The sequence below is a fragment of the Chrysochloris asiatica genome, unplaced genomic scaffold, assembly GCF_000296735.1.
Source record: "Chrysochloris asiatica unplaced genomic scaffold, ChrAsi1.0 scaffold00308, whole genome shotgun sequence".
Lineage (NCBI taxonomy): Eukaryota > Metazoa > Chordata > Mammalia > Afrosoricida > Chrysochloridae > Chrysochloris > Chrysochloris asiatica.
In genome coordinates this window covers 2,666,294-2,687,682 of record NW_006408826.1, presented here as the reverse complement: position 1 = coordinate 2,687,682, position 21,389 = coordinate 2,666,294, and the positions used below count along the sequence as shown (strand labels likewise).

The 21,389-nt window shown below is 39.4% G+C and overlaps 1 protein-coding gene across 3 annotated transcripts in view; it reads right to left on the bottom strand.

The window, feature by feature from the left end:
* The window catches only part of LOC102816842 (fibroblast growth factor 13-like), a 594,039-nt gene that overhangs the window by 68,800 nt on the left and 503,850 nt on the right, over positions 1–21,389 (bottom strand). For all 3 annotated transcript variants that reach the window (XM_006874975.1, XM_006874977.1, XM_006874976.1), the window contains one exon: positions 15,753–15,856. In XM_006874975.1, coding sequence (XP_006875037.1) covers positions 15,753–15,856 — 104 coding nt within the window. The remainder of the gene's footprint in view (positions 1–15,752; positions 15,857–21,389) is intronic.

Sequence of the window (21,389 nt, the reverse complement as noted above, 5' to 3'; positions counted from 1 at the left end):
TACCAGCTGCTCTGCAGGAGAAAGATGAGACTTCTGCTCCCGTAAAGATTAACAGCGTTGGAAACCCTGTGCAGGGTCGCTATGAGTCAGAACCGACTCCACGGCACATAACAACAACAACAACAATGCTTTACAGTATACTCATATGTTTGTACCAGAATAAAAACTACACTTTGTCAAATATTTCAGTAGAAAATGCTAAATCAAACTATAGGGGAATTTGACCTTTCAGTATGAGATCAAAGCATTTAAAATCTGTTTACACAGCTACTTATATAACTATGACACAAACGGGAGGAAAAGTAACTATGGTAAATTCATTTGAAAATATCTGCCATCATATATAATCATTTCTAACTCAGTGAATCCATCCCCTGCATCCCCAGCCCCAACAAACTATGGCATATCTCTTACCACTAAGGAGGTGGTGGCTGTCTGCCATGGAGTCAGTTCTGACTCACAGTGACCCTGCACAGGGTTTTCGAGGCTGTAAATCTTAACAGGAGCAGAATGCCTCATCATTCTCCCGCGGAACAGCTAGTAGTTTCGAACCCCTGACTGTGAGATTAGCAGCCGGATTCGTAACCACTACGCTACCAGAGCTCCTAAGGAGGGGACATTCCCAAATAGAATGATTTACTCAAAGAAAACCATCCAAATGAATAAAACCCAAACTTCTCTTTCTAGTAAATCTATCACTAAAAGAAACCATTTTTCTGTCACACCCACCCACTGTCATGTAGTTCATTCTGACTCATAGCAACTTCATAGGACACAGTAGAATGACTCCAGAGGGTTTCTGAGACTAAACCTTTACGGGAGCATACAGCCCCATCTTTTTCCTTTAGGATGGCTAGTGACCTTGAACCACACTTAACCCCTGACATCACCAGGGCTCATTTATAAGTCATAGTGGATTGAAATCTAACACGTTAAACTGCACATAAAAAAAGAGACTCAGCAAACACTTGGCAATTGCAAATATATATACAGCAAGGCATGAAACTTTATTCAAACTACTAATTATCCTGGAGAAATACGTCAAATCATCTGTGAGGCATGTTTTTGCTCAGCGGTTTCCTGTGCTGGGGGCGTGGGCCTGATTTCTGTCTTTCTGGAGGGCATGGCTTGGAAGCGCTTTTCTTAAAGCTATTCTTCAATAACTTACATCACTTAAGCATTCCTCATCCCCAGATTTTGAGGCCAAGTTTCCCCCTCAGCATGCCTCATTCTTTTACTTTCCACCTGTCACCACCAGCTCCTTGAGCTTCTGAGGCCTTGATGAGAGTTGAGTTACAGTTATATAAGGTGTACGGTTGCCTTGGGTTTATTTGGTGATGTTCAAATCTTTACTCATGGTTCTTATTGGAGCACAGGACTCTTGCTTTTCAGAGCTTGTACCTGGGTGTGAGTCCACAGTCCTTTCTTTTGCAGCAAACTTCCTGGATGCTTGAGTTGTAGTTTTGTACTTGTGTGGTTTTTGTAACTAACTGTATACTGTCAAAACACTCAAACGATGCAAGTGAACAGGTGATGGACAAACAAGCAGAATTAAGCCTAGACGAGATGTGTCTCCCACCCAGGTATCATTCTTTTTTACATTAGGGGCGCCTCACTCTTAGCAGTTTGAAGGAGACAACTGAAGATGAAATGCAGTTTGTTTTTCAATCATGGTTTGTTTGTTTTTTAACCAGTTGCCTTCAAAGTCAATTCCAACTCATGGCAACCCCATGAAGAACTGTGCTCCCCAGAATTTTCAGCGGCTGATGTGTCAGAAGGGTACATTCCAACCTCCCATCTTTGTGTCAGCCAAAACATAGCAATTTGCACCACCCAGGCACACGGCAAGGGGATTGGAAAAGAAAAAACCCATTGCTATGGAGTTGATGCTGACTCAGAGCGACTCTGTTTGAGAGTGGAATTGGCCAATAGGGTTTTCAAGGTGATACAGAAGCACGCTGCCACATCTTTCTCTCATGGAATGGGATGGTACGTTTGAACCTTTAACCTTTCAACAGTCTTATTAATATACTTGAAATTTCGAGTGGTCTATTTAGAACTAGGTTCAACCCTCTGTGTTCAACAATTGTGGGAACACTTGTCATGCTTACCACCACCACAGAATGAAATCACAGAAAAAACAAAGAGAACCTTTTCTAGTGTCCTTGTGTAAACATATGACATTGACTCTGATATATGCTAAAGGTTGGCTTGGTAAACTACAACCCATATTGCCCAAGTAGGATAACTGTTATTTTTTTAAAGAATCACACATTTATATATTTTTTCAAACATTTCAACTTTCATGGTATCTTGTTATAATGGAAAACCATTTGCCATAGAATTCAATGGACTTGGTTTTAATGTGATCTGCTAAAGACTATAGGGCCAAATATCAAAAAGATATCTTGTGTACTATAACTGATAAATTCCCATAATAATACATTCCCATCCAGCCCCCAGCCCCAAGGGCATTCAAATCGCTTCCCTATATGGAAGTTTCTTACAGTAAGTTCTGGACTAAAAATAGCATCATCTGGCAGCAGAGCTGTGGATGACATAGTCTAAGGCAACTGGAAATGGGAAGGCTCTAGACTCCGGAAGATTGTCCTTATATATACTGTCAACTCCGTGTGTTGTCAGTACGCATCACTGTGCTCTTCACTGGGGTGCTCTGCTGATGAAATGGTGGACAAACTTTTGCATCATTTTGGCCCACAGGTTCTCTGAAAGTTTAGGTGTGTGACTGGGCTGACTTTAGAAAAATGAAGGATCTTAAGTCCTCGTGTAGAGCTGTGGGTTAATGCGCTGGACTGCAATGTTGGTTTGAACCTCAAGGATGGCGGCTCTAGCTCACCAGCCATACCTCGGAAATCCTATACAGGGTCACTATGGGTGAAAACTAAGTCAGTATGGGTCAATCCTGACTCGATGGCACTTATAAAACCAACAAGTATACAATAAGTGCTTAGTTTGGGGTCTCTCCCAGATTCTACCTTTATCTACAGTGTAAATAGCCAGCAAAGATGCATTTTCATTAACATTTATTATACAAGATTGTGTTGCAATACACTTGACAGGAACCAGGAAATACTGTATATGATATTCTTGTGAATCCTTTAATCAGAACAACAGGCAGAGTATTCCACAGAGGACTTCTGTTCTTGTGGTTAAGTTGCTTTCTCGTTAGTGCCCAGTCTTAGCAACTTTAGGGATAACAGAGCAAAACGTTGTCCAGTTTTCTTTGCTGATTTTGTGGCTGGTTTATGTCAATGGATTAGTTAGGAATAAGACTACTGTTGGTGTTGTTGCTATATTATTTGTGATATACAATCCGGTTTTACGTGGTCGACATCTCATTTCTACAAGTTGTAACTATAATTTCCTGGTGCTTTGTTGACAATTAGGAAAACCTTATGGGACAATTCATACCCTCTGTTAAGCTGTTTTCATCTTTCGTATTATTAAAATATAAGTAATGTGAAGTGTCAGTGAAAAAGAGGAAGACTCCCAATGAGACAGACTGATACAATGGACTCAAACACGACAATGATGAAGATGGCATGGGACCGAGTGATGTTTTGTTCTGCTACATAGTATAGGGTCGCTATGAGTCCGAACTGGCTGTACAGCCCTTAACAAGCTGTAACACTTCGGGGTTGACATTCACATTTGATATTTACAAGTGCTTATAATACTTTTTTTTTTTCCACCTCAAATACAAATGGGCATCAGCTCTAATGTAAACCACCCCTGTTAACTGTGGCAGCTGGAATTCCTACACATAGTGAGGACCCTTTATGAGAGGAGGTGTTCAATACTGCGACTACTGGCTACACACAGTCTCTCTCTCTCTCGAAAAATCAGCTGAAACTTTGCCAGTCATGCCACTTCCACAACTGTCTAAAGCAGTTAGCATCAGAGAAGCTGATGAATAACTTAATCAGAATTTTAGCACAGATGTGTTAGCTCTTCACACATTCAGCCAGGCCAAACATATTAAACATATTAGTTAGGGACTTGCCAGCTATTAACCTTGGTTCCACCTATTAGAATGATCAGAGAAAAGCTTTCATTCCAAGTTTCCTTATTCGAAAGTCACAATTCCCTTTTGGTGATGTAGCACTCAAAATCACACTCATTGCCTTCCTGTTTTCATCTGCTCTCTCAGTTGTTTCGCTGTTACATAATATTGAAAGGTTAGCCCCAGTGAGGATCCATGGAAGAAAATCACTGGGCCTTAGAACATATTTTTAATATTCAAATATGATAGTAGCGATCAGACTGTTCTTTATTTTTTTACTAGTCAACACATCTCCATTCTTTTAATAAACATCCATTAAAATATATTTTAGCTGAATATTTTAAATATGGTGGTGGTGGTGGTGGTTATGTGCTTTGGACTGCTTCCGACCCACTGTCACCCTTTATAGGGTTTCCGAGGCTATAAATCTTTACAGGAGCAGAAAGCCTCACCTTTCTCCCACAGAACAGCTGATAGTTTCATATTAGAAATATATTTTAGTGTGTATCTTCATATATTTAAGCAGAATATTTTAAACGACCGAACTGTTGTTTATTTTTTACTCTTCAAAGCATCTCTCCTTCATTCTTTCAATAGACATAGATTAAAAATACATCTTCAGCGAACACCATTTTCTTTTTTTAATGCCTTTTTCTTGCGAATCGGGTGAAGGCATACAGAGCAGATCATCAGTTTTCCAATCAACAATTCACACACATATTGTTTCATTTTGCTGATTACAACGCTCACAGTGTAACATCATTTAACCCTACTTTCTGCCTGTGTCCTGTTTTCATTCCTCCATCTCAGCTAACCGTTCTGAAATCTGCCCTTGGCTAAATGTTGGCCTTTTGATCTCAAACAGTTGATTGTTATAAGGTGTGTGTAAAGAGCTTTGCAAGCATAGTGGTTACAAGTCGGACTGCTAACCTCAAGGTCAGCAGTTCGAAACTACCAGCTGATCCCTGGAAGAAAGATGAGGCTTTCTGCTCCCGTAAAGATTTGCAGGCTCGGAAACCCTATACAGGATTACTGTGAGTCAGAACCGACTCCAGGGTACATAACCAACCAACACCACCACCACTGTCTGAAATTGAAACCTCAGTAGTGAGGTTATTTTCAGTCTCAATCTGAAAACTAGCCTTGGACTCCCTTCTATTTTAAATTTTGTTCTACATTTTTCTCCCGCCTATTGAGGACTTTCTAATGTGCTCCCTTCCATTGAATACTGCTCTAGGATTGGAGAGGGGCATGAAGAGAAAACAAATCAGCTACCATTTAGCAAGTATATGATTTGGTAGACAAACTGTTTCAAATTACAAGATTTATGGGTGAAAGGGAAGTAAGAAAATAAAAAGTTTTGATGAAGTCTACTGTTTTCTTTTTTACTATCACACTGTAGATTAAAAGTATATAAACTGGAGACAAGGACTAAAAGAAATGTCTTTAATAAGATATGAGGCATACAGGACAATAAGATTAAATGCATTTTTTGTTTCTTTGATAAAGTTAGGTGCTGTCAAGTTAGTGCCTACTTATGCACAACAGAAGCAAACACTGCCTAGTCCTGCACCAACCTCACAATCATTGTTACACTTGGGCCCACTGCTGCTGCCACTGGGCCAATCTATCTCGTTGGGAGTCTTCCTTTTTTTCATTGATCTTCCACTTTCCAGGCACAATGTCCTTCTCCAGAGACCGTTCCCTCCTGATAATATGGCCAAAGTATGAGAGACAAAGTCTGGCAATCCTGACTTATAAGGAATATTCTAGGTGTACTTCTTCCAACACAGATGTGATTGTTCTTCAGGCAGTCCACGGAACTTCTAATAGTCTCCTCCAACACCATAGCGCAAATGTATCAATTCTTCTACTGTCTTAATTCATTATCCAATTTTCACATGCATATGAGGTTATTGAAAATATCGCGGATTGGGCCAGGTACACCTTACTTTTCAAACTAACATTTTTACTCAACACATTTGCCTAATGCAGTGGATTTGCCTAATGCAATACATCCTTTGATTTCTTGACTGCTGCTTCCATGAGTGTTCATGATTGATCTGAACAAAATGAATACTTTGTCAACTTCAATCTTTTCTTCATTTATCTAGAGGTTATTTATCAGTCCTGTGGTAAGAATTTTGTTTCTTTACATTGAGGTGCAACCCATACTGAAGGCTGTGGGTTTTGATTTTCATCAGGAATTATTTTAAGTCCTCTTTGCTTTCAGCTATTCAGTGTGCCCTTGTTCTGTTCAAACAAATGTCTCTTCATCTATGTACAGGTTCCTCAAGAGCACGATTAAGTGTTCCAGAATATTCTTTACCTGCAATGCTGTCCATGACTTGTCGTAATCCACACAATCGAAGGCCTTATAGTCAGTAAAGTACAGGTGAACATCCTTCTGGTACTCTCTGCTTTCAGACAAGAGCCATCTGATGCCAGCAATCCCTTGTTCCACAGCATCTTCTGAATCTGGCTTGAAACCTCTAGCAGTTCTCTGTCAAGGTACTTCTACAGCCAATTTTGAATTATCATTAGGAAAATTATACTTGCATGCGATATTAATGATATTATCCGATGATTTCCACATTCTGTTGGTTGCCACTCTTTGAAGTGATCACAAATATGGATATCTTCCACTGAGTTGACTGGGTAGCTGTTTTCTTAATTTCTTAGCATAGATGACTGATTTCCAACAGTGCCATATCAGTTTGTTGAAAAATATCAATTGGTAGTTCATCAGTTCTCAGAGCCCTGTTCTTTGCCAATGCCTTCAGTGCACGTTGGACTTCTTCCTTCAGTACAATTGGCTCTTGATCAGATGCTACCTCTTGAAATGGTCGAACATTAACCATTTCTTTTTTGTACAGTCACAATCTGGTAAGGACCATGTGTACAGTCGTCTTTTAAATTGTTTTTAAAAGGTATTTACAATGAAGAAGTCATCGGTCTTGTGAAATTGATTATATTATTCCTGTGTGTTTTTGTGTACATCAAAAAATGAAAAAACAAAAAAGGGAATAAATAGAAGTAAATATTGTTACCCAATGGTGTATGGAGAGGATTGTAATCATTGCAATGAAAGTAAATATGATTGGTTGAGTGCAAGACCAATGTTCTACCATGTAAACTATCACTTAATTGACAACAAAATCTTTAAGAAAGAAAATAAAAGAAAAATACTATTTAAAAAAAAAAAGTATTTATAATGAGTAAATCACTGGTCTTACAAAATTCTATCATGTGATCTCCAGCATTATTTCTAACACCAAGGTCATATCCAACTACTGATCCTTCCTCTGTTTTGAACCTTTGCAATCCAATCACCAGTAATTATCAATGTATCTTGATTGCATGTTTGATCATTTTCATACTGATGAAGTTGGTAGAATTCTTCAAGTTCATCATCACTGGCTTTAGTGGTTGGTGCACGAAGTTGAATAATAGTTGTATTAACTGGTCTTCCTTGCAGGTCTGTGGCTATTATCCTATCACAGACAACATGGTACTTCAAGAAAGATGCTGAAATGTTCTTTTTGATGATGAATGTGATGCTATTCCTCTTCAATTTGTCATTCCCACCATAGAAAACCATGTGATTATCAGATTCAAAATGGCCACTACTAGTCCATTTCAGCTCACTAATGCCTAGGACCATTGATGGTTATAGGTTCCATTTCATTTTTGATAACTTCAATTTTCCTAGATTCATATTTTGTACATTCCATGCTCCAACTGTTAATGGATTTTTACAACCGTTTCTCATGATTTTGACTTATGGTCCACCAACAAACAAAGGTCCCAAAATCTTTACTCCATTTGCAACATCACGATCAACTCTACTCTGAGGAGGCAGCTCTTCCCCAGTCATATTTTGAGTGCCTTCCAACCTGAGGGGCTCATCGTGCAGTACTATATCTGACAATATTATCATCATTTAAAAATATTCAATATTCTAGTGTTGTCTGACAGTGGTCCATTGCTATTCATAGTCTTTTCAGTGACTAACTATTTGGACATATTCTGTCTTTCATTCTTCCTTGTCTGTCTTGGTCTGGAAGCTCAGCTGAAAGTCATTGGTGACTCTGCTGGCATTTAAAATATCAGTAGCAGAGCTTACAGAATCATAACAATACACTAGCCACCACAGTACGACAAACTGCCAGATGAGTGTTGGTATAAACCTATTGTTTTTAAGTGCCAGCGAGTCATTTCTGATTCATAGTGACCCTGTATAGGGTTTGCAAGGAGTGGCTGGTGAGTTTGAACTGTTGACCTTGTGTTTTAAACTGACCTTACTAAGATCCACTACATTATCCTACAATGCCACAGCAGGATTTCATATAAACAGATTAATTAAACATTTCCAAATATGTCACTATAGCAATCTCCAAAGGCAGTGAATATTTAAGTAGGGTGTATATTTAAAATTGAATTCTTAAAGAAATTCTGATATCCTTAGTGCTATATTTAAAAGAAGGAGCTCTGGTAGCGTAGTGGTTACGAATTGGGCTGTGAACCTTAAGGTCAGTGGTTCAAAACTACCAGTCACTCCGTGGGAGAAAGATGAAGCTTTCTACTCCCGTAAAGATTTACACCCTCGGAAACCCTGTACAGGGTCGCTATGGGTCAGAACCGACTCGACGGCACTTAACAACAACAACAATATTTAAAAGAGCAATGTATATCGGATGGTTTCTTCCATTTTTTTCCTATGTGTATACTACTCTCATGCATATGTACACCAGCATATGAGTGTGCAAGTTTGTGTGTGTGAGAGAGAAATAGAGAGAGAGAGAGGCACTCTCTTATATCTGGCTTTACATGATAAAATTCCTCTTACTCGTTCCTGCCAATTATTTTCTTCTTAAAGCTCTAAGGGACTGGCTTTTTTCCTACAAAATGAGTTTAGCTTCTGAGTTAAAGCCATGCCACACTCTTTTAAATATGTACCCCATGACCTCGCATTTGGATTATTTTTGTTCAACTTGGCCTCAAAAATAGAAGGTAAAGCCAATAGTACTCCACAGTACTACTGTGTCCTTGATTTCTGAGAAAGTACCATCCTTATACCAAACATCTTTAACCTGAGTTTCCAGATTTGGCTTTAAAAAAAAACAAACCAGGAACCATAAACTGAATTTGAAGGTCCAAACAAACAGATTTGTCCAATTTCACATTCAAACACTGCCAAGGCAGATTTCCTTTCACATTTGAATGCAACTTCCATTAACCGCAAAGCATACTAAACATGTGGAGAAATTCTGTGAGTTGAGAAATATATTTTGGGCCTGAAAATTATGCCGATTCACTGGTGTTCTGAAGGAAAATCTAAGAGGAACACAGGTTTTTTGGTGTATTTTTACACAACATCAATTTTAAGGACTTCTAACTCAATAACACCTATACAATAACTGAAAGCATCTTTATGACATCAAATCCAGCTCTCTGAGCTAACAGAGCCAAATAATAACCAATATAATGGGCTTGTTTTCACGCTTTTCTCCTGTCAGAGAATGCAAGTTTCTGCATTTCCTGATTTTTAAGGACCCACTCAGAAATATATGGCTATTTGTTTGTATGATTATCCTCAAATTTATTAATCTGAATGATGGTGGCAATGTGCTGTGGAGTCAGTTCAGACTCATAGCAACCCTGTATAGGGTTTCCGAGGTTGTAAATCTAGGGGAGCAGAAAGCCTCCTCTTTCTCCCATGGAACGGCTGGTAGTTTCGAACCGCTGACCTTCAGGTTAGCAGCCTGACTTGTAATCATTATGCTATCAGAACTCCTTAATCTGAATAGAATATGCCAATCAAAAATTTTACTTTTAAAGTCATTGAATATTGTATCGAAAGAGTTGGTTAGGTATATGTACCAATAAGTTTTGACAGTCCAGACTATTCTTATTTTTTACTAAATTAAACACTTTTGGACCTAGCTGGAATAAACAAACGGAAAAAAAAAGTTGTAATCAAAAGGAGTTAGACTTTCTTTCGGCATATTCTTTTTAGTTTGATATTTTGATTTGATAAGGATTGTTTTCTTTAATATTTAATACAATACTGCTGGTTTTAAAATCTATTTCCTTTTTAAAAAATCAATTTCCTTTTAAACTGAATAAATGTCATTCCCCTAAAGTATTTTAATCTGCAAGGTTGGAGGTTCAAGCTCACCAGCTGCTCCTTGGAAACCCTATGCAGGGTTACTACTGTTTTAATAATTAAACCATGCCTTCCTTTGAATTCTATTCAATGTATAAGCATTCTATAACACTAGAAGTTATTGAATTGCTGATAAATAATTCTGACATAACTCATTTTACATGCGACAGATTTTTGTTAGGAGTACATTTATTTACCAGTGTGAAATGATAGACGAGTACATCTAAACTTTCATACCATTCTGTATTACATTGAAAAGTAAAACCATCACTGCAAATCAGGTCTTAAATTGTCCAACATTGAAATTCAAGTTCAACCAGAGAAGCCTGGAAAGAAAGATCTAGGTATCTACTTCTGAAAAATGAATCATTCAAAATCCTACGGAGCATACAGTTCTATTCAGACACATCTGAGGCACCACTAATCTGAACTGTCTCAACAGCACCTGGTTTGGGTTTCATTAAAATAGTTTAATGAGGACAAAAACAATACTTTCCATTTTAAGACTCTTGATTTTTTATAGCGAATATGGATTTCAAGGAGTTTTGAAATATGCAATACACATAATTTTACATTATTAAATACTTGTACTACTAAGTTATGTGGAACTCTTGAAGGCTGGTGTACAGCAAACCCAGGTAAGAACGTAAGTTCTGTATATTCAATGTGCATCCATTTCAGCTCTATCATGGACAAAAGTAATTATGTTATGAAATAGTGGCTAATTATGATTGTGTGTGTCACAGATGGTTTCTCACTGCCACTTGAGCCTACATCAAGTCTGTCCCCGCTGGCAACAAGAGAAGAAGAGGGGAGGGTGTGGTACAAGAATGCTGAGATTAATCGTGGAAAGCAAATAACCATCTCTGGAGCAATAATGCGTAGGTGTTGCTTCTTTTTTAATCGACCAAGATTGGAAAAGAACTGGCAAAAATCTACAAAAGAATTCAAAAGAAATTGAAGGATGGAGAAGCAGACATGCAAATGAGAAGACAGAAAAAAGGGAGACCTGGTGAGGCGGTGGGTAAAGTGCTCAGCTGCGAACCAGAGGTTGCAGGTTCCAACTCACCAGCCACTCTGCAAGACAGAGGTGTGTGAAGATTTACAGCCTTGGAACCCCTCTGGGGTACTTCTATTCTGTCCTATGGGGTTGTTATGAGTCAGAACCAAGTCAGTACTGGGGTTGGGATTTTTTTATTTTTGGGGGGTTAGATTAGAATTTTCCATCATGTCAAGCAAAAAAAAAAGTCCTTCAGAAATATAATGGTGACTTGATTGTAAGAGTCAAAAAAGAAGATTAACAACTTAAATTTGGGATAAAGGACAAAGCACAGATGAATTCATGGCTTCCATCTATGATTGGGGTCTTCAGTGCTTAAACTTTTTGCTTAGCCTCCAACCCATGGTTTTCAATTCATGTGACACATTCCCACGATCTGGGGAGTGTTCTACAACAGATTCATGCATTGGCCACACTCTGAGATAGTCTGATAAAAGTGATCTGGGTGGAGCAAAGGAAACAGCATTTTTTACAGGTCCTAAGGGGATTCTAACATGCAGCTAAGGATGAGAACCATTGTTTGCCTTGAGTCCAGGGGATAGTAAACATTTTCAGTACACCAGCAGATAATAAATAGGCAACTATTCACCTCTGCTGCTCTTGTGCAAAAGCAGCCACAGACCATAAGCAAATGAGCATGACTCTGTCCTGATAACTTGATTTACAAACACAGGTTGCTGTTGTGATGTGCCGTGGAGTCGCTTCCGGCTGCTAGCGACCCTGTACAGGGTTTTTGAGGCTGTAAATCTTTACAGGAGCAGAAAGCCTCTTCTTTCTCCCCTGGAACAGCTGGTAGTTTTGAACTGCTAACCCTGAGGTTAGCAGCCCGATTCGTAACCACTATGCTACCCGAGCTCCTTACAAACACAGGTAGGGGGCTAGATTTGGCCTCTGAGACTATTTTCACTCCCTTTTCCTGAAACGGCTGTATCAAACCTTCACCTACCCTGTATCTCATCAGCAGCTGACCTCACATCATATTTCAGGGGGAAATAGAACAAGTTATCTTACCCAAAGGCCCTTAATTTCCTGGTCCACCTGTAGACTTCGTCAACATCTATCTGATTCTATCCAAATCTCTTTCCCTCTTATTTCAGAAATAATGTTCCTTCTTTTCAGAAGCAATCTAACCCTTTCATTTATACGCTGATTTCTATCATCTTCCTATCTCCTCTGAGGCCTCACTCCAGACAGGATCCCATTTCCTAGGACGTTTATCACTCCCTTTACATCAGTTCCTTCTTTCCAAAAGAATTCAGCTATCTGAAAATGTTTTTGTTTGTGTTTGTTTTTTAAAATCCTCTGCTCTCCTTCCCTTAGCATTTCTCTATCTACTTCCTTTACTTCGTCTCTTCCCACTGACTCCTCCAGACACTAGAGCCTGATTTTTGACCCCAGCTATCTACAATATGTGTTCTTGTCAAGCTCACCAGTGATCTCAATGAAGTAATTTCTTAGTTCTTGGCTGTTTTCTGATTTTTTTTTCCCCTTGAAAACATTTGACATTGTTAATTGTTCTGACAAGTCTCTCCTCACTTAGATTTCTCAATACCATGATATCTGTCCCAGTTCCTTCTTCTGTTGGTGCCATCTATTCTGGCGTTCCCTGAAAATTATTGGGCAAATTCTCTTCTTACGCTACATCTTGTCTCAGCTATTCTTACGGCAGCAAGCACATGGGATAACTCTCAAATTCTGTCTCCAGCTCTCATCCATTTCTGGACCTCAAGGTCTATATTTTCAAATACCTATTGCAAGTTTTCTCAGGTACCACCTTCTTTTGTTGTTTTCTTTATCCTTTATTGTCCATCTGGGTCAATAACTTCCTCATCTATCAAAATGCCAAAGGTTCAATTCTCTCTTTCCCTTGGGGTAAGAGGGATGACGGCACTTGATTGGAAAGTTGGACCAGCAAATATGGTTTTACATATTATTCAGTTCACAACATAACTTCCATCCACACAATAAATGGCAACCCTTAGATTTATGCACTGCATAACATTTAAAACCATATTTGCTGGTCCAACTTTCCACTCAAGTGCAGTCATCAAAATCTGTTGATTCCAATTCCAAAACATCTCAGAATCCATCTTCTTTTACTATTCCCACTGCAACTGCTTTAGGGTAGAATTTAGTGATCGCTTACCAACATTATCTGTGATAATTTCCTAACAGATTCCTCCCCCCCCCACACACAGTTACTTATTGTCTACTGACTACCCATCAATTTGTAATGTTCTACCAGCTGCTCCGTGGGAGAAAGATGAGGCTTTCTGCTCCCGTAAAGATTTACACCCTCGGAAACCCTATACAGGGTCGCTATGGGTCGGAACCGACTCGATGGCACATAACAACAACAACAACAATGACACTGCAAGTCTTTTTTGGACATGAGCTCACATTGACATTCACCAGTGAGCTGGACCAATGGGCAACTATAAGTTGTTCTTTATCAGTTCCCTAAACATAATGTCAAAGGCTTTAATTTTCTTTAGTGGAATTACCTGACATAATACCTAACTTCACTGAATTATTCTCAATCATCTTTAAGTATTATTTACAAAACGTGGTTCTTAGAAAAAATTTTTTTGTTACAATATTTTTATTTAATTCACCCTTTCTCATTAGCATACCACAATGTTGCTTGAATTCCAGAAAAATGATACCATGATTTGTCAGTCATTATTTCCAAAATAAGCTGGTAATGACCTTCTCAAAAGTATGTCTGTTGTTGTTGTTATGTGCCGTGGAGTCGGTTCCGACCCATAGCGACCCCTTACAGGGTTTCTGAGGGTGTAAATCTTTATGGGAGCAGAACGTCTCATCTTTCTCCCGCGGAACAGCTGGTAGTTTCGAGCTGCTGACCTTGTGGTTCACAGCCCGATTCGTAACCACTACGCTACCAGAGCTCCTTAAAGTATGTCTACTGTCTCACAATTCTTTCACTTGGCTGCATAAAAGTTTCACCAACAGATCATTTATTCATTTAAAAACCTACCTTTGTATTTGGTCCTGAGGTTGTTTGTAGCTCTAAATGAAGTTATTAAACTATTTTACATTAATGTATAAATCTGAAAAAACATCAATCCCTTTAATCACCTGTGTATATTTAATCATACATTAACCAAATGACAGATCACATAAAATTTGCACTAAGTTCAAATCATTTATTTAGTAAAAAGAAGAAAACCCTAGCATTTACTAAACAAGACAGTTTTCACAGTCTAATGGGAATGCTGACAATACCCAGGGTGGTTAAGTGATGTTTGACTGACAGATGATGAGGAGGCTAAGTTACCGAAAGAAGGGGCGCTTTGGGATCTGACTTAATCTTCTCCCATTTCGGCCTCTGAAAAATAGGATTAGAACATGGTTTCCACCATTTCTGCTAAGTGTCTTTCTAAACACTTGTTGTTGTTAAGGGCTGTTGAGTCAGCTCAGACTCATAACTACTCTGTATAGAATTTCTGAGGAGGGGCTGGTGAGTTTGAACCATGGACTTTGTAGTTTGCAGTCCAATGCTGATCCTACAGTGCCAGATTTTCTACGCACCAGGCTCTGGTACACACAGGGTGAGGAAATGTAGATAAAGTTAAGAGTTTTCCATGTGTTTTGAGGCAAAGATTCACACAGACTTCAAGGGTACTTGAAGCTTGGCAGATACTTTTCTCCATTTATTAACATCTTATCATTTTCTTACAAGACATGAATGAAAAAGAAATGTAAATTCATATATTAAATATCACTGGTAATCTGCACCTAAATCTAATGCAGAGAATGAAGTCCTAATGATGTAGGCATCTGTCTAGAGTTACATGTGAAATATTTTAAAAACTTAATTTGTCCCCAGGTTCCTTATTGAATTGTAGTCTACACTGTGCATCAAATTGCGCGCAAAAAAAAAGTTTGAGATTTCACTCTGTACACTCTAAATTGATAAGAAAATGGCAAACAAGATTTTGTATGTAAGGAAAGATTAACAGGTAATGGATAGAAAAAAGATGTTGAGATAGAGTGAAACTTTGTCCTACTTGAAATACGGATTGAAAAAAACTCTGGAACACACATACCTACAAACTGTTCTATGTGTAAGAATTCTCAGGGGAGCTTTGATTTTTTTTTTTACTAAAAATGTTCATTTAAAATGACTACTTGTTGTTAAGCGCCATCAAGTTGATTTCAACTCATAGCAAACCTGTATAGGGTGGTCAAGGCTTTTTCAATCTTTGTGGGAGCAGCAAGCCTCATCTTGCCCCCTGCAGATCATCTGACGGGCTTGACTCACTGACCTCATCATGGTTCATAGCCACTGCACTCCCCAGAGAACAAACCAGTTGTGGATCACTTTGATAGACAGATATCACAGAAATCCACAATATAACACAGTTTCCTAGGAAACTATCACAGAACTCCACAATGGTAATACATATACAGTTTATTTTAATTCCTATCTGATGAAAACTGTAAGTGTCAAAACAGCCACAGATTGGAAGGCTTACCGAGGTGTACAAGTATCCCTCGCTGTTCATTGCCAAATACAGCTTGGTTTGAACTCCTTGAATGGCCACGACTCGAAGACCCACAGGGATGAGGTTAAACAGAGCTGAAATGAACATGAATGTGAAAAAGAGTACTGTCATTCTGAATCCCATGGCTTTCCAAGATCTCCATGCAGAAATGTCCCAAAGTGCTCAGTTAGGGCACACAAACACATACACAGGCCTTCCTTTTACATGGTGAGTATACTTGAGTCTTGGTTGCAGCCAAAACTGGAGCTCAAAACTATATCCGCTCAGACACCGTGGAGGAAATGGAAGACTTGGCCACAATTTCATGGTTTCTACTATGTTTGAGAAGGAGCTCTGGTAGTGTAGTGGTTACGAATCGGGCTGCGAACCTTAAGGTCAACAGTTCGAAACTACCAGCTGTTCCGTAGGAGAAAGATGAGGCTTTCTGCTCCCGTAAAGATTTCCAGCCTCGGAAACCCTGTACAGGGTCGCTATGAGTCGGAATCGACTCCACGGCACATAACAACAACAACAACTGTGCTTGAAGTGGCAAAATCTAGTTCTCTGAGCTGACCTGTACATAAAATTGCTTTATTCTTCAACGGACTAAGATTTAGCATGGCTCCCATACCTAACTTTTGAAACTGACAGACTTAGTCAGGATGTTTCTTAGGGATAGTTTCCTAAACTCTTAGAAGAGAGACACTTGTCCAAATGCAACGACCCCAGAAGTCGATTCTAATTTGTAAGATAGTTGCAAGTGGGCAGTCAGTGGGTGTCAGAGAGGTCTTGATTTCTCCATTTGAAGGTTTCACTGTGTGGAAAGAATAGCCAGGTTCTCCTCACAATCACACCCCACACACTAGAGAAAACCAGGGGGCGTCCTCCCCATACCAGCTGTCTATGCCCTCCCACACTGGGAATAAAAATAAAACTGTACATTTTTAAAATGTAGCACTCGTCACACACATCTTTAGAAAACCGCCTGTGCACCTTTCTGCTGTCTGCTACCATCTCTGTGACTGGGAAGGCAAAGCAGAATCCCCATGGGTAAGAAGAGTTTGTCTGGGCTCCCTTATGCTCACCTACTGCGCATACAGTTTGCTGCAGTAGGTGGGGAAATATGGAGGAGCAATATTAATGAAGAACTAAATATTCCTTGGTGAACCTACAATGGCTCTTTCCCTTAATATCCAATGAGGAGCTAGGACACATTGTACAGTGCAAAAGACAAGCATTCCTGTCTCATGCCACTGATGCCATTTCATCTGATACTCATCATATTAAAACCAGTGCCCTTCTGTTATAAGATGGAAAGGAAGTGAAAGAGCACAGACTGCGAACTGGACTCTCAGCTAAATCAGACTAAGCAATTCAAATGCAAGAGGATCGCCATCTCTGAGTGTGTTAGGAATATGGCATAGCTCTTTCTGTGGATGACACCGTATTCAAAAGTACTAAACCTGCATTTGTGGATTGGTAGCAATTTGTCTAATGAAATCCCAGTAATATGTTTTGGGAAGCTAAAAGATCACATATCCATTACATAAAAAGGTCATAGTCTATATTTTTTTAGATCTAAGAAGTACCACTCTCCTTAAAGGTTTGATGTAAGAGCCACAGTGCTACATACATACCACTAGACAAGCAGAACACCAGCCTAGGTCTACATCTTAATCTAGTCACAGTAATAGGATGAAAGAGAGGGACAAGGGAAATTCAGAATTAGGTGGAACCACATTTTCTACACAATTGGGAGCCTTCTGAGCTCTCTGGATGCTGCTACATTGTAACAAGCAATGGAGAGAAACAAAAGCCAGCCAGAGACAGAGTGACTGAATTTTTTACATATGCCCCTCACCACTCTATAAGGTAGGTTTTTAATGGGCAGTGGAATGTAGATATCCCAAACATCAGACAAAAAGAAAATGAAAGAATATCAATAATCCCAGTCATCTATGAACATCTATGAACTTCTGATAAATGGTATCAACTGGAACAGCATTTTGTAATGGTGTGGTGTTGTAGGAGAAGCACTGGGCCTCTAATTGCAAGGTTGGTGGTTCAAATCCATCAGCCACTCCTCGGAAACCCTATGCAGGGTCACATTTAACCACCACCACCATACATTTCTGTGAAATTTGATTCAAACCACAAAGCCTTGAAGGGAGCAACAAAAGGGGAGGGGGGTTGGTGAGAGGTGTCTAATCTTTTCCATTCTTGAGATTTTCATAAAGTGGGGAGATCTCAAGTCTATAAAAATGGATAGCCCTTCAAGAGAAAAAGGCAAAGAAATGCTATGACAGGGGCAAACTTGCTTCCTATCAAAGCCTTAGTTTCAAAAGCATCCAGAGCACTTCTTCATGGATTCAATGATCAAAATCTCATAAGGAAACCATTGCTTTCACTGATGCTTCTGTACCTGTCATTCAATACTGAAAATCTCTTCATCCATTTCAGTCAGCTGTTTAGAAGCTGTTTCGGAATAAAAGCGCTTTTGTTTTTTTTATTGGTTTTCTGGGAAGCATCTATAAAAACAGACTCTTCTGCCAGGAGGAACCATTTTCTCAGGGCCATGCATGTAGTTGGTGCTCAGTACTGACTGAATAAGATGCTTGTTGTTGTTGTTAAGTGCCATCAAGTCGGTTCTGACCCATAGCGACCCTGAACAGGGTTTCCGAGGCTGTAAATCTTTACGGGAGTAGAAAGCCTCATCTTTCTCCCGCCGAGCAGCTGGTAGTTTTGATCTGCTGACCTTGTGGTTCGCAGCCCGATTCGTAACCAGTACGCTACCAGAGCTCCTGAATAAGATGCTAGAGCCACACTATTTCATCAGTTGGTCCGATATCAATTTCTCAAAGGAACAGACAATGAGGGGGCATCTTACTGTAGACTGGAGAGAGGCAACATGTTGAATCACTGTTGGTTTGAAGGGAAAGGGCAAACTACTCTTAAAAATAGCCTTTATTACAGACAAGGCAGATTAATACAACTATTGCCATGTAACGTCTGTCATCATTTCCTTTGCAGAAATTTACAATGACTGATTTGCTCCCACGGATTTTATTGGACTGACATTTACCACTGTGAGAAATCCACATAAGGCAAAGCTTAAATGCATAATATCAAGCACAAGCATGTGTTTCTAGAAATATATATACACCTTGAGTCCTGGTGTGGTGCTGTAGGATAAACACTGCTAACCATCAAGGTTGGCTGTTCAAACCCACCATCCACTCCTTGGAAACTCTATTCAGGCTCACTACAACTTGACAGCACGTAACAACAACAACAACATAGTTGGGCACAAGGGAACTGAACTAATTTCATTCCTCATGATCAGGATCAACAACCACAATACTCCAATGGAGCTAAATGTGATCAATTACAGCACAATAATTTTTAAAAGAATAATAAAATTAAGCTATATACACCAGCATGGCTTATGTGGGAAAACACTATACAAACGAAAGACCGCTAGTTGATAATAAATGAATAAGCAGCCTTGTTCCAACCACTTATGACAAATTAACCAAATAATTATTGCCAATAAAATGGCGTGGCTTTAGGAAGAAAAAGTAAACTTGGATGGCTAGACTTCTATTTTGATTGATCATTTCAATCACTGAACATTTTTGTTTCATGATGACACGTGCCTCACTCCAGCGGCCAGTGACGTCTGCTCCCCTGCCTCTGGACACCCTTGGCACCGTTGACTTCCTATGTCCATATTGGTAGGACAATACTTACCACTGGTTGAGTTGCGTCTCGCTGTTCTAATCTGCCTAACCCGAGATTCTGGCCATCACAGGCTGTATAATTCCTACAGAGAGCCAGCATGCTATATGAATCAAAGATAACCAGGGGTATGTAGGACCGAAGAGCAAATCCTACGATGTGATTTTTAGCTCCATAGTAAAAACCAGATCTCTCTGTATATGTATGTATATACAAAAGGGGCTTCAAAAAGTTTTTGGAAAATGGAATAGATAGATTTTTTTTTTAAGAAACTGTTTAAACCCCCATCATGTAAACTCACACACACTTTATATATACAGACAGACAGACAGACAGACAGACAGACAGACAGATGCTTTAGAGGATTCTGTATATAATAGGAGTCCTTTAACCTCAACGTCTGTTTTGACTGCAAGATCGGCAGTTCAAACTCACCAGCTGCTCCTTGGAAACCCTATACAGGTTCGCTTTGAGTCAGAACTGACTCGATGGCACTTAACAACAACAATAGCATATCTATAATGGAGTTCTGGTATGGTGCAATAGGATAAGTACTACAGTGCTAACCATAAGGTGGTTGAATCAAACTCACCAGCTGTTCCTCAGAAACTTTACATATGGTAGTTAGTAGTCAGAAATCATTTCACAACAAGAAAATATATAATATACATATCATTTTGTTGTTGTTAAGTGCCGTTGAGTCAGTTCTGACCTATAGCGACCTTGTATAAGGTTTCCAAGAAGCAGCTAGTGAGCTTGAACTGCTGACCTTGCAGTTCAAACGGTTTTGCAGTCTGATGCATTAACCCGCAGCGCCACACCAGGACTCCATACATATCATATGTTTATATATATTATAATTGTTGTGCTTAAGTGCCGGTGAGTCAGTTCTGACCCATACTGACACTGTATAGGGTTTCCAAGGAGCATCTGGTGAGCCTGAACTGCTGACTTTGAGGTGCAAAGCGACTTTGCAGTGTAGCGCAGTAACCCACAGCACCACATCAGGAATCCATATATATTATGCATATTATAAAAAATTGACGTGGATAAATATTTCACTGGGTTGTACTCATAGACAACTAAGGAAGCCTTCCTTCAGTGATGCCTGACAGATACATTAGTATATGTCCCTTAATTCCATCCCCCTAACTTGGAGCAACCTGTATGCGATATCCAAGGCTGTAAATCTTTTGTGGGAGCAGAAAGCCTCATCTTTCTCCTAGGAAGTGACTGGTATATTCGAACTACTGACCTTGTGGTTAGCAGCCCAACTCATAACCAGGGACCCTTCACAAAGATAGGTGCATACAATCAATGTACATGTTTTATTGTTGACCATTATATAGTAATTTATGTTATATGATTACAGAAAAATCCTCTAGTTACACTTGCCTGATTCTTTGAAATAGGAGAATATACCACCACCCTCCCAAAAGAAGTTAAAAAAGCTAAAAAAGAATGTAGGCTACTGAACTCATTGTAGACCTTTCATATCACAACCAGAGCTGAGCATTTTGGGAAACAGTGGAGAACCTATTAGTATGGGTGTTTTCCATCTGAGGCACCAACAGTTTCTTCAAGGGTAACTGAAGATGACTTTCTCTTGAGGTCGCAGCTTGGCTGGCCATCAACCCTGGAAGCAATCCTGCAAAGTGTAAAACTCCCTAACTCTTTCTAATGGTACCCTGTTCTGTGGCTGTGCCATCTCTACCAAACTTGTTTCAAACAGCTGCACAGTCCTCGTCAGTATGCAGACCTGATTGCCTTGACTGAAATAAAGCCAACAGCAGGAGTATTTCTGAGAAATTACAAGAATCCGGGGTACTTTTCCAGTACAAATTGGAAAAGCCACAGAACAATTTGTGAGAATTAAGTGTTTGCATGTTA